The 13,093-nt window shown below is 42.7% G+C and overlaps 1 protein-coding gene across 2 annotated transcripts in view; it reads left to right on the plus strand.

Annotated features, from left to right (window-relative positions):
- The window catches only part of SHROOM4 (shroom family member 4), a 215,817-nt gene that overhangs the window by 181,652 nt on the left and 21,072 nt on the right, over nt 1-13,093 (plus strand). For both annotated transcript variants that reach the window (XM_088029011.1, XM_028092957.1), the window contains exon 5: nt 4,193-4,254. In XM_088029011.1, coding sequence (XP_087885137.1) covers nt 4,193-4,254 — 62 coding nt within the window. The remainder of the gene's footprint in view (nt 1-4,192; nt 4,255-13,093) is intronic.

The following is a 13,093-nucleotide window of genomic DNA, read 5'->3' on the forward strand; positions in this document are numbered from 1 at the left end:
GAAAGAAGCCTTACCCTAAAGAGTATATACTATTCCTTTTATGTAACATTCTAGAACAGCTCTTCAGTGGGAAACAAGTTCAAAACAGTGGTTGCCTACAGAAGGTGCCACAGAGATTGAGGGGAAAAAGCATGAGGGAACATTGTCAGATGCTGATAATGTTCTGTATCTCGGTAAGCGTTTGAGTTACCCAGGTGTATGCATTCATGAAACCTCAACAAATGTACACTGAATATTTTTGCATTTCACTGGAGGTAAATTTTGCCTAAAAACATTAGAAACAAATATCAAACTTTATTTAATGATACATATGCTGACATTTTTGAGCTATATTGATGTACACAACTTATGGTTTTCAGCATACAAATGTGGCACCTATTTTGTTATTTATCCTTAGGATTTCATGTTTTTGATGCTATTGTAAATAGTATTGTTTCCTTAATATCAAGCTCAAATTCATTTTAATACTATATGGAAATAATGTAATTCTGTGTGTTGGCCTTGTATCCTGCAACCTTGTGGAACTCACTTATAAGTTCTGGTAGCTTTGTGGTAGATTTTAAAAAATTTTTCTACATAGACAATCATGTCATCTGCAAATGAAATTGGTTTTTACCTTCCTTTCCACTGTGTATGCCTTTTTTAGGGGAGGGGGGCCTTACTGCGCCATCTAGGACCTCCGATACAATGTTTCATAGAAGTGGTAAGTGTGGCCAGTGTTGCTTTGTTCCTAATCTTGCTCTGTTAAGTTTGATGTGATCTGTAGGTTTTTCGTAGATGCCCTTTGGCAGGTTGAGGAAGTTCCTTTTCATTCCTAGTTTGCTGAGAACTTTTATCAGGAGGGGATGCTGGATTTTCTAAAGCACTTTGTCTATAGCTGCTGAAAATGATCCTTTAGTTTTCTCTTTTACTCTATTGATATGGTGAATTATAATTGATTGATTTTTGAAATAAGAACTAGACTAGCATTGCCAGATTAAATCCTACTTGGTCATGACATAGTATCCTTTTTCTATGTTACTAGATTTGATTTACGAATATTTTGTTAAGGATTTTTGTGTTTATGTTAATCAGGGATTTAATCTGTAGTTTTCTTATATTGTCCTTGTCTGGTTTTCATGTCAAGGTGCTGGCCTTACCAAATACATTGGGAGGTGGCCCCTCCTCTTCCATCTTCAAGAAGAGTTTGCATTCAATTGGTATTATTTCTTCCTTAAGTGTTTAGTAGAATTTATCATTGAAGGCATCAGGACCTGGAGTTTTCTTTGTGGAAAGATTTTAAGCTACAGATCCCATTTCTTTACTAGATATAGGTCATTTCGGTCACCTATTTCTTCTTGAGTCAAGAAATCTTTCTACTTCCTTTACGTTTTCAAATTTCTGGGGATAAAGTTGTCACTTACTTTAAAATACAATAAGAAGGTAAGACAGATTGGTGGACGGAATGAGGAGTGAACAAGCAGTTTTAGTAAAATATTAATTGTCACATCCAAGTGGTGGATATATGGGTAATTGTATAAATTTGTTCAACTTTTCTGTATGCTTGAAAAGATTTATAACAAAATGTTGAAGCAAAGAGGAGAGGAAATATAAGATAATGGCTAGAGGGCACTGATGCGGGAACCAGACCACCTGTATTCAAATCCCCAAGCTTTCCCATCTCGAAAAAACACGCAGGTGATAGTACCTACTTCATAAGTTGGTTGTGAAGATTAAATGATGAAACATGTGTAAAGCCCTTAGAACAGTGACTACTGGATAGTAATCATCTTGTAAGTGTGAGTTATTTTCTCCTAAAACCAGGGGAGATTTTGGCTTAGCTTGAAACACTTGCCGAAAGAAGGTTCCACAAGTAGACAGTAGAGAAACGGGGCTGCAGCTGGAAGAGAGGAAGTGATGGCTTGCCGAAGTGTCAGCCCAGAGCTAGTAACTCCATAGGGGAAGGAGGTGAAAGTTCCAGGTTGCAGCAGTTGGCAGCGGCAGTGGAGGTGTGCCCACACCATGCCTCTCCTTTTGTATCCTGAGGGAGGGAGACACACTGGGCCCCCAGTGCCTGTTAGACCCGCTCAGCAGGTCTGCTTAGACACTAGGCTTTCAGATACGTGGAGCCATTTCATGCCCATTTCTACCCTGCCACCTGACCCCACACACGTACACACCCCAGACAGAGGGAAAACTTGCAGCATGGGATAGGACACCCCAGCTCAAATGACCAATTGTATGACACAAGGTATAATAGGATCCCCGTTTTATAGCCAGGGAAGCTGAGGCTCAGAGGGGTCACCCATCTAGCAAGTGGCAGAGCCCAAACTTGAACAGCATCATTGTAACTAACATTTGAGTATCCACGGTGCACCAGGTACTCATTTAGTCCTCGATAGGGTGTCAGGAAATAGGTCGTGTTATGATGATGATCTCATTATGAAATAGCTGGGGGACAACAGCTAAAGAAAAGCTGAGTACTTGGCCTGAGGTCACACAGCTAGAAAAGGGCAGGTGTGGGATTTGAATCCATGTCCTCTAGTTTCAGAGGCCAAGCTCCTAGTTGTGCTGCCCTGTCTCTCCATAAGCTGACAGAAAAGCCCAGGCCCTCTCCAGCACGGCAGGATGCCTTCTGGCTGTATGGCTTCCACTGGGGCAGCCGGCGATCCCCATCTGCAACAAGCCGAAGGGATAAGTGTCTCATTGGTTCAAAGAGCACAGGCGATTTATGGCAACCTAAGTGGCTCAAAGGAAAAAAGGAAGGTGATATACTGGGGAGCTGAGAAGGAGGCTGCAAATTGGGACAGGACTTTGTTTGGTTTGGCCACTGCTACTTACTGAGCACTTTCCACAGGGCATGGACAGGAAATCCTGGCTCCCACTGTGGCTGAATGAGTAATACTGTCTTTGAGGGCAGGGACATCTCAGAAGGGCGTCGAGACAGAGTCTGAAGTCTAACAAGTGGTCAGAGCTGCTCTAACATGACAGGTACAGGCAGGGACCACTCTGGTCTTGGGAAAGCTATAAAACCTCATCTTTTCTGTGGCTCCTGACATCTACAGCCTCCTACATGCTGAGCGCTGTGCTAGGCATCCTCTAGGCACATCCCGCTTTGTTCTCACTCCTGGGAAGCCGGCAAAGCTTGATAGCATAGTCTTTATTTGCCAGATAGGAAACTGAGGTTCAGAGAGGTGACATAACTTCCCTCAAATAACACAGCTAATAAGTGTCTCAGCCAGAATGACTGACACCAAGTATCTTACCCCCAAAAGGGAGTAAATTTTTGTTTTTTGTTTTTTGTTTTACTGGGCAAAGTTAATAAAACTTTGAACCGGACCAATAATAGCCTTGGAGGGAGGGAATTTGGAAGATCCATGAGGTTTAGGAAAAATTGTGCGTTCCCGGTGAGCTAAGCTCTAAGTTGCTAGATAGAGGATGCTGGATGCAAAATTGGGGAGAGTGCCCGAGGCAAATTTGCATCAGGTTTGGAGCTAGAATAGGAAGGAAAGGACATTTTTTTTACAAATAGCCTCTGTGGCTTGGGCTACAGAGTAAAGGGTTGCTTGGGCAAAGCCCTTAAGGAAAGAATGCCCAGGGTGGAGAGTGTGCTCCCATAATGTGGGGAATGCGGCACCTGGTGCTGGGAGGAGAAAAAGGAGGAAGGGCCCCTGCAGTACAGGGGTGCCCTGGCATGCGTGCTCTCCATCTGCCTCACCCTGGGAGAAGGCTGCAGCAGGAGCCTCGGGCTCAAAGCCCCCTCAAGGGCCAGGGCTTCCAAGAAGATGCTTTCTATGTTAGAAGAGGCAAGAGGAATGAGCAGGTTCACCCAGCAGAACAAACAAAAAGACCTCCTTCACAAGAGCCAGAGCAAACAACAAACGTGCTAAACTGGTTTATAACGTGGTTTGGGAGGGGAGTGCAGAAAGAGAGGGAAACACAGACTTTCTAGAGCACACGATCCAGGTCCCTGAGTGCTCTCTTTAGTCTCTGCATGCCCCCAGCTGTTCACCGGGCCTCCTGACAAGAAAGGCAGCCCTCCAGGTACTTGTTTCTCTAGCCCGTGTGGGAGAGTAGAAGAAACCAACTTGGCGGCGGGGGGGGGGGGGTGGTCTGGCCAGGGACGAGCTCCTGACCTCTTCACAAATTTTTGAGGCCATCTGGATACCTGTCTGCTCAGAGCTCCCTAACTTATCAGAATTTTGCTTTGCAGGAATTTCCTGGGGACAAATGGAAACCAATAACAGGAAACAGGAAGACCAGCCAGTCAGGGAGGTAAGTGATCCCTCAGGGAGTTGGGGTGAGTTGGTGTCTCTGAGGCTTCTATAGAATTGCTAAGACCTTGTGTTTGCTCAGTTTCCTTTGAGGAACCCGGCCTGGTGTCCATACCAAGAACTTGATACCATAGATGTAATCTAGCCCGCCCCCCAGGCAGCTGGGCTACAGACCCATCTGATCACTAGGACATTTTGGAACATGGAGTAGTCAGGCACTATCGTGGGACATTGGGCCCATCAGCTCAGAGGCCTGGGGCAGGCCTGCCCAGGCGCAAGGACGTGTGGGAGCAGATCATGCCGAAATATAGATGAGAAGGCATAAACGATGCCCACCTTCCCAGCAGCCATTGGGCAATTGGAGAGGACAGAGAGGAGGTAAGACCGTCCGGCTACCGCTGTGCCTTTGCCTCAGTTGTTGGAGGCACTTGTTTCTTGGGCTCAGCCACCGTTCTTTTTCTAGGACTTGTTGAGAACTTAGGGTCTGCTCTTGAAAGTCCGGGGGCAGATCATGCTAGTGATAGATTAAAATTCCTGGAAGAAGGTAGGGACATTTTTGCAAATGGCACATAGGGCTTGGACTAGAGGGAAGAGTTTCCTGGGCAAAGCCATTAAGGAAAAAAAAAAATGCCCAGAGTGGAGAGTCTGCTCCTGTAATGTAGGGAACCTGGCACCTGGAAGTCATGTTCCCCAGAGATGAGCCTGCCTGCTATAAGGAGTGGAAATTTACTTTTGCCGGATTGCTCTCCATAAGCCTGGCAGGACGCTCTTTTTTGTGAAATTCCTAAATCATATTGATTCTTTAACTCAACCTCTAGAAATGAAGGGGGAACAGGGAAGAAGGCCCTTAGCCATGCCTCTGTGTGGGCACCAAGGGAAAGGACTAGAATCTGGGTCTCTTGACCCCCAAAGAGCCCAGGGTTTTTCTGGGGGGTCTACATTATCCCCTGTGATTTGGTGAGATAGTCAGGAATAATTTGGGCTTTCTGTTGACTCCAAAGTCTGAGAAACCTATCAGTTTCCTGGTTGGCCATGAAAAAAGGGAACATTTATGAATAATCTGTCAGTCACGTGGCTGGACCCTTTTTAACTCATAGTCTCATTTATTCTCCACAACAGTTCACTTTTTACCTATTTTATAGGTGAGGTCCAGAGAGATTATACAACTTAGCTGAGGTCACATGACCCAGTTTTGTCTGGCCCCAAAGTTTATGCCTTTCCCCTTATAAGTGCATCAAGTAGGATCCCTAAGGAAACCTTTCAAAGGGATCCCTCAGCATCATGTCTTAGAAGTCTGAGGCCTGGGTGGGTGTGCTATGGGACTCTATGGATGATCAGATTCCCCTCTGTGGACTGACTTGTACCATGTCCTTAGAGAGATCATTTCAGTCTGGTGGGTCTGCTGAGTTTCCCATATTAGACTGAGCCCTTTGAGAGCGGAGACCACATTTTGGTGTAGACTCCTCTGTGCCTAACACAACGCCTGACTCAGAGAAGTTGCTCAATCGGTATTTGTCACTGGCTTACCAACTGAAGAAACACAGCCTCCTCCACCATCAAATGGGTGAAATGACTCAAAAACAATAATACTCACTAGCCTTTCTTGAGCATGGTGCTCTATTCTAGGCACCATTCAAAGCACTTTACAAATATTTACAGCTGACCCTTGAAATGACACAGGTTTGAATCACATGGGGCCTCATCCATGAATTTTTTTTCAATGAATACAATACAATACGATGAATGTATTTTTCGTTATGATTTTCTTAATAACATTTTCTTTTCCCTAGCTCGCTCTATCATAAGAATATAGCATATAATACATAGAACATACAAAATATGGGCTGATTGACTGTGTTATCAGTAAGGTTTCCAGTCCACAGCAGGCTATTAATAGTTAAGTTTTTGCAGAGTCAAAAGTTACACATGGATTTTCAACTGCTTTGGGGGGGTGAGGGGTGGTACCCCTCACCCCCCATTGTTCAAAGGTCAACTATATTTATCAGCATAACCTTAAGGGGTAGTTATTATTAGACTCTCTGTTTGACAGCAAGAAGAGACTGAAGGATACACAGATAAATTCATTTGCCTGACGTCCCACAGGTCTGGTAAGTTGACCAGACCCAGGTAGTCTACCTGTAGAGACACTGGACTAACCTATAGTGCCTCTCCAAACTGGTTCTCTTACCAATCAGGCAGTGAGGTCAGAGGACTTTATTCAAAATCTAGTGTATGTACTGCCTTTTTTCGAAGCAAGCAGGGGAATATTAGAGAAAGAGCACCAGGAAGCACAATGCCTGCCCATCCACAGCTTGAGCAAGGAGGACTAACCCACACAAAGTTAAGTAGCAGTAATAATAAATTACCACTTACAAAACAACCTATGTGCTGCCAGCTAAGTTACACATATTCTGTTATGTTTTATATGCCCCAAAACTCTGTCAGCTAGGTTTTATTCTAACTAGGGCAATGGTTTTCAAACTTGAATGTGCTTTGGAAACACCCGGAGGGCTTGTTAACACACAGACAGGTAGATCCCACCCCTCCCCCTCAACCCCTGCCAGAGAGTGTGATTCAGGAGGTTTGGAGTAAAGCTCAAAATCTGCATTCCTAACAAGCTCTGCCAGGTGATGCTGACCGCAGCTGGTCCTGGGGTCACACTTTGAGAACCACTGACTCAGATAAAGGAAGTAAGGTTCAGAGAAGTTATGGTAATTTTAGTGAAGGTCTCACAGCTACTAAAGGGACAAACCAGGACTGAAACCCAGCTCTTGCTTACTCGGGTGAGTGGCCATAAGACGAAAAGTGTCAAATACATGGTTCAAACAAGAAGCATCTGGCACGTGGTACAGGGCCAATACATGATAAATTGTTCTCTAAGTTTGTTGGAGGGTAAGAAAACTGAAGACTGGGACCTACAGGAGGAAAGGCCCAGAGGGGCTAAGCAGAGTATGTTAGAGAAATAAACTTAAAGAGTTCTGGCCTTGGAATCAGTCTGCCTAGGTTCAAACCCAGATTCTTATTTTCCCTAGCTGTGTGAGCTTGGCAAGTGGCTGGTCCTCCCTCCCTCCCTCTCCCTCTCACACACGTGCTCTCTCTGCCCCATCCGTTTCCTTATTTGTTTTATTTTATTTATTTATTTGACACAGAGAGATAGTGAGAGAGAGAGCATGCGCAGGGGGAGAGGCAGAGGGAGAGGAAGAGGGAGAAGCAGGCTCCCGGCTGAGCAGGGAGCCTGATGCGGGGCTCGATCCCTGGACCCCGGGACCATGACCTGAGCTGAAGGCAGACGCTTAACCAACTGAGCCACCCAGGCGCCCGTTTCCTTATTTGTAAAGTGGGGTTAGAGTACCTACCTCCTGTGATTGTTGCTAGGATTAAATGAGCAAATATGCATAAAGCATTTGGAACAAAACCCGGCACAGGAAAGCCTCAGTAAACCGTAGTTGTGACAATAAGGATGAAGAAGGAAGGTGGGGGGCGGGCAGCGGCTTCAGTAATAGCAGAGAAAAGGGGTGAATAGTGAGGTATTGGACCAGGATAGGTAGGCCTCGAAAACTATATAGTATCACAAATACAGAAGCTATTGAAGGTTATCGATCAGGTAAGTGATGTGATAAATGTGGCACTTGAGGCAACTGGGCTGTATTTGCAGGTTGAAGGAAGAACAGCTAGGGTCAGTGATCCAGGCATGAATGAGTATGGCCCTGGATTGGGAAAGGGAGGTACAACAGGAACAAAGCAGAAGAGACAGATAAATATGTGTGATATTTTGGGGAGAAAATGTTTATTATGAAAACAATATTACAGGAAATTAAAAACAGAAGAAAAAGCAGCCTTAGTCCTACCACCCTAACACCCTGATTGTTTTCATTTCCCTACCAGGTTTTATCTATAGGTGTAGAGATTTCTGTGGCAGAGTTATAATAACTATGTAGATGTGATTTTGTGTGTCCTGCTTTCTTTTCCCCTCCCACTAAGCATTACTTGGTAAACAATTTTTCATGTTGCTATACAGGCTTCCTCAATAGTTATAAATTTTAATGGCTGCATATTTCACTAGCTTAATGTGCTGTAATTTGCTTAATCATTCCCAAATTGTTGGATAATTAGGTTGTTTCCAATTTCTTGCTATTATAAAGTAATGCTGCAGAAAAATTTTGAGTAGCTATAACCTTTTTCTCATTTTGAATTATCTCATTAAAAACAATTATCCAGAGTTGGGATTACTAGTCGCAACAATATGAACATTCTTATTGTTCTTGATAGATTTCACCAAACTGTTTTCCCAGGAGGCATTTTACACTGCCATGAGCAATATGTAAGGATACCAGTTTCCCCCCGATCTTTCCATCTGTGGAAAATGTTTCTAATGCAATAGGTGTAAATGGCACCTAGGATAATTCTCATTGGCTTCCTTTGATTATTCTAGTTTGAAATATTTTCATGTGTTTATTTAATATTTGCATCGCTTCTCATGTGAATCGCCTGTTCAAATGATTTCCTTACAAGTAAGTGACACCTTCTGAGGGAAAAGTAGAGAGAACTGGTGACTGGAATTTGGGACAGAAAGGAAATAAGTCAAAACTAACTCTGAGCCCCAGGTGACCCAGAGAAAGTTATTGACAGAGCTGGGGTAGGTGAGAAAAGGGGGCTAGCTTGGTGCAGATGACAAATTTGAGTTGGGGCATGCTGAATTTGAGGTTAGTGAGGAAGATAAGTGGATTCTTTGGAGGAGGTTTGTCGATCAGCCAGCCAGGGAGTGGGATGAGGAAGAAGAACCAGCAAAGGAAACTGAAGGAGCAAGCAGCTGGAGTGACAGAAGAGGTAGAGGCCAGTGCACCATGGCAGAGGCTAAGGAGAGGACTGCTACTGGCTTTGGCAATTTAGAATCACAAGTGACCTTCAGGGAAGCAAGTGTAGTGAAGTGATGGGCCTAGAAAGTAGATGGCACGATGGCCCGTAAGGGGAATTCCTAGAAAAGAAATATACAGGGCTCTTTACACGTCATAAATTTACCTGTTTTGGTAGATTTACAATGCCGTGCAACTATAATCACCATAATCCAATTTTAAGACCCATCCATCTCCCTAAAAAGATCCCTTCTGCCCATTTGCAGTCACTCCCCATTCCCACCCTCAACCTCCAGCAACCACTAATCTACTTTCAGTTCCTGTGGATTTGCCTATTTGGTACATTTCCTACAAGTGGAATGAGACAATATGAGGGCTTCTGTGTCTGGCTTCTTTCCTTTCACGTGCTTTAGTGGTTCATTGTGCTGTAGCATGTATCAGTACTTCGTGCCTTTTCTTTGCCAAATAACATTCCCCTGTATGGATATGCCATATTTATTTATCCATTCGTCTATTGGCGGACATTTGGGTTGTTTTCACTTCTTAACTATTGTGAATAATGCTGTTATGACCATTCGTGTGCAAGTTTCTGTGTGGACATGTTTTCAGTTCTCTTGGATATATACTTAAGGGGTGGAATTTGGGGGCCGTATGGTAATTCTGTTAATTTTCTGAGGAACAGCCTGTTTTTCAAAGTGGCTGTACCATTTCACATTCCCACAGGCAACATAGGAAGGTTTCAGTTTCCTTTCATTAATTTAATTTTATTGTTTTTAAGATTTACTCATTTATTCATTTGTCAGAGAGAGAGAGAGAGAGAGGGAGAGAGCACAAACAGCAGGAGCAGCAGAGAGAGAGGGAGAAGCAGACTCTCTGCTGAGCAAGGAGCCTGATGTGGGGCTCGATCCCAGGACGCTGGGATCATGACCTGAGCTGAAAGCAGATGCTTAACCGACTGAGCCACGCAGGCATCCCTCATTTCATTAATTTTAATGCAATGATTATGTGTTAGTGCCACCGTGTCATAGAAAAATATTTTAAAAGAAGAACTTTAAAAACACAGTTGAACATTTAAAAATGTCTTAAAAGAAGAAATTGGCTGGCGAAAGGAAGGAGAGAAGTGGAGTGGTAATTAGAGGGAGCAGTGATGTTTAATTTAAGTCAGTGGTTTTCCAAATATGGTCCCAGGACCGGCAACCTCAGTATCACCTCTGAACTTGTTAGGGATGCAAATCCTCAGGCCCCACTTAGACCTACTGAATCGGAAACCCGGAATGGGGCTCTCAGTCTGTGTTTTTAACAAGCCCTCCAAGCGACTCTGATGCAAGCTAATTATGAGAACCACTGGTTTAAGTGCAGGTCTGGTCAGGATCTGGGAAACCGGTTTGAATTTAAAAACAGAAAAGAGAGGTCAATGGAAAGAAAAAGAGTATTGGTGCTTAAGATGGTTGACAGTTTATGACCTCAGGGAAGATGAAAAGGTCAAGGGCAGAGATGATATTTAAGAGGAGAAATCTTGACGGAGTTTCCGCTCACCTTCCCCTCCAACCCCCACAAACATTTTTAACATTTCTTATGTCATTTCTGTCACAATTGGAATGATGGGTGTAGGTGGGAGAATCAAATGTATATTCTTGAGCCACTCTCTTTGCCTGGAAGCCTGCAATGAATTTTAATTCCAGGTAGTTACACTCTTGGTTGTCTCCCTCCACTGTTATTTGGTTTGTGTGCAGAGAATGCAAATGCATTGTGATATTAGCAGGAGGGAAAAACGGCGGTGAGTAGATCTGCTGGGTGAAAAACGCTATATACGTAAGTGATGTATTTAAAAGCCAAAAGAAAGTATTTTCTAGATTATCTCTTTTGGTTTTCTGCACCTGTGATTGCTTCCTGTGATCCTTTCCATTTCTCCACTTGGCACAGAGCTTTAGAATGTGTAGAGCACTTTTATATATATGGCTACAGTTAATCCTCACAACAACCCTATGCAGTTGAGCCTTCTTTTTCCCATTTCACTGATAAGGAAGCCGAGACGCAGGAGAGGCAGTACTATACTGTTATTAGCAACAACAACAACAACAACAACAAAGCATATGATAGCTAACATTTATGAAGTGTTTATTATGTGTCAGGCACTGCTATAAGCATTTCACATGAATTATTTATGATTTATCATGACCCCATGAGATAGTTACCATTTTTTGACCCAATTTTACAGATGAGGGAACCTTACAGATAGATGAAAGTCATTTGCCCAAGGTCCAACAGGCATCGGACTCCAGAGTCCTTTGCTTCTGGGATTATAAAGCAAGTACGTGACAAAACTAGACTACTACCCAGGTTTTTCAGTCCTCAGCCTCGGGCTCTCATGCTTCCTTTTATCAAACCACACCATGAGCAGAGTGTGGAATATCCAGTACACATTTCCTATTTGCTGATTGAGTGAAAGAAAATGGATAATTCAGAATTGAATCTCATTGTATTAGGAAGAGCTTTGCCACCTAGGAAGGATGCAGTCTGCTGAGGCATGGAATGATTTGTCAAAAGCATGACAAAGTGAATTTAAATACTTGGGTATTAATGTAATCCTGGGCTCACAAAACTTATTCCAGGAAAATTATAAAACTCTAATGGGAGAAATAAAGACCTGAATAAATGCATAGCCATACTCTGCTTCAATCTAGGGAGACTAAATATAGCAATGATTACAGTACTCCCTAAGTTAATGTATAGATGTGATGTACTACCGATTAGAGTCATGGTGGGATGCTTTATAGAACTTGTTAGATTCATAGTGAAATTTATCTGGAGGAATAAGTGGGCAAGAATACCAAAGAATACATTTATTTAAAAAGACAGTGATGGTAGACTTACCCTAACAGATTTTAAAGCCTGTCAGAAGATGACAATTATCAAAACCATATGATAGGGGGTCAAAAAAAAGCAAACAGCAAATTTAAAAAAAAGAGAGAGAGAGATTCTAGGAACAGATACGAGCTATTCTAAGAATATAGAGCACACGGGAAGCACCCCTGAACTGGGGAAAGCAATCACTCTTTCTTTAATAAATGTTGGAATTTTAGGTATCAATACAGAGAATAATTAACTTAGATCCATAGCACCTAGAATACTCCATAGTAAATTCCAGAAAGCAGACAGTGGAACAGCATATTTTTTTTCAACCATGGGTAGAAGATCAGTTTGTGTCTGTTGAATGGAGGGTATCATCAGAGACAAGACGGATGATTTTAAATATATAAAAGTTGGGGGAAAAACCTTTGTACAACAAAATATAGTAAAAAGCCAAACAACAGAATGAGGCAAATGTCTGGGGTCAGCACCACTGATAACAATTGACTGTCCAAAAGATATAAAGAATGGATATAGATTTAGAAGGTCGGCTTTCAGATTCGGCTTCGTAAAAGGGCAAGGAAACTGAGCAGGCAATTTACACGTGACAAACTCAAGACGGTAAAATCACTGCATGGAAAAGTACAGGCTCACTAGCAATTTAAGAAATGCAAACAAAAATAACTCCCACGTATCACGACCTGCTTATTAAACTATCAACAATTAATGGAAATGATCAACAGAAATTATAAAACGCTATCTTGACAGGGCTGTGAGGAAACCGTTTCTGGGAGCAGTATAAAATTGGTTCCGTTTTCCTAGAGGAAAATCTAGAAATATGCGACAAGAGTTATAAAACTGTTTGTTCATACCCTTTGACCCAGCAGACTCCCCAAGGAAATAACCTAAAAAGGAAAAAAAATGATTTGTTTAAAGATGTTTGTAGTAGTGCTCTTTATAATCATGGAAAAGATTTACCGATCGAATAGATAGATCATTATGATGGAAACAGAACATAGCCATTGACAATGACAGGTATACAAATATTGGGTCTTGCACAGAAATGAGTATTTGTACTCATATTAACCCCAAAAAGGCTAAATCTTAAATCACATGTTGTCTCTGATAGTAGCCATA

This window comes from Eumetopias jubatus, unplaced genomic scaffold (genome assembly GCF_037043125.1).
Source record: "Eumetopias jubatus isolate StellerSeaLion01/CBP00866 unplaced genomic scaffold, mEumJub1_p1.0 scaffold_11, whole genome shotgun sequence".
NCBI classification, from domain to species: domain Eukaryota; kingdom Metazoa; phylum Chordata; class Mammalia; order Carnivora; family Otariidae; genus Eumetopias; species Eumetopias jubatus.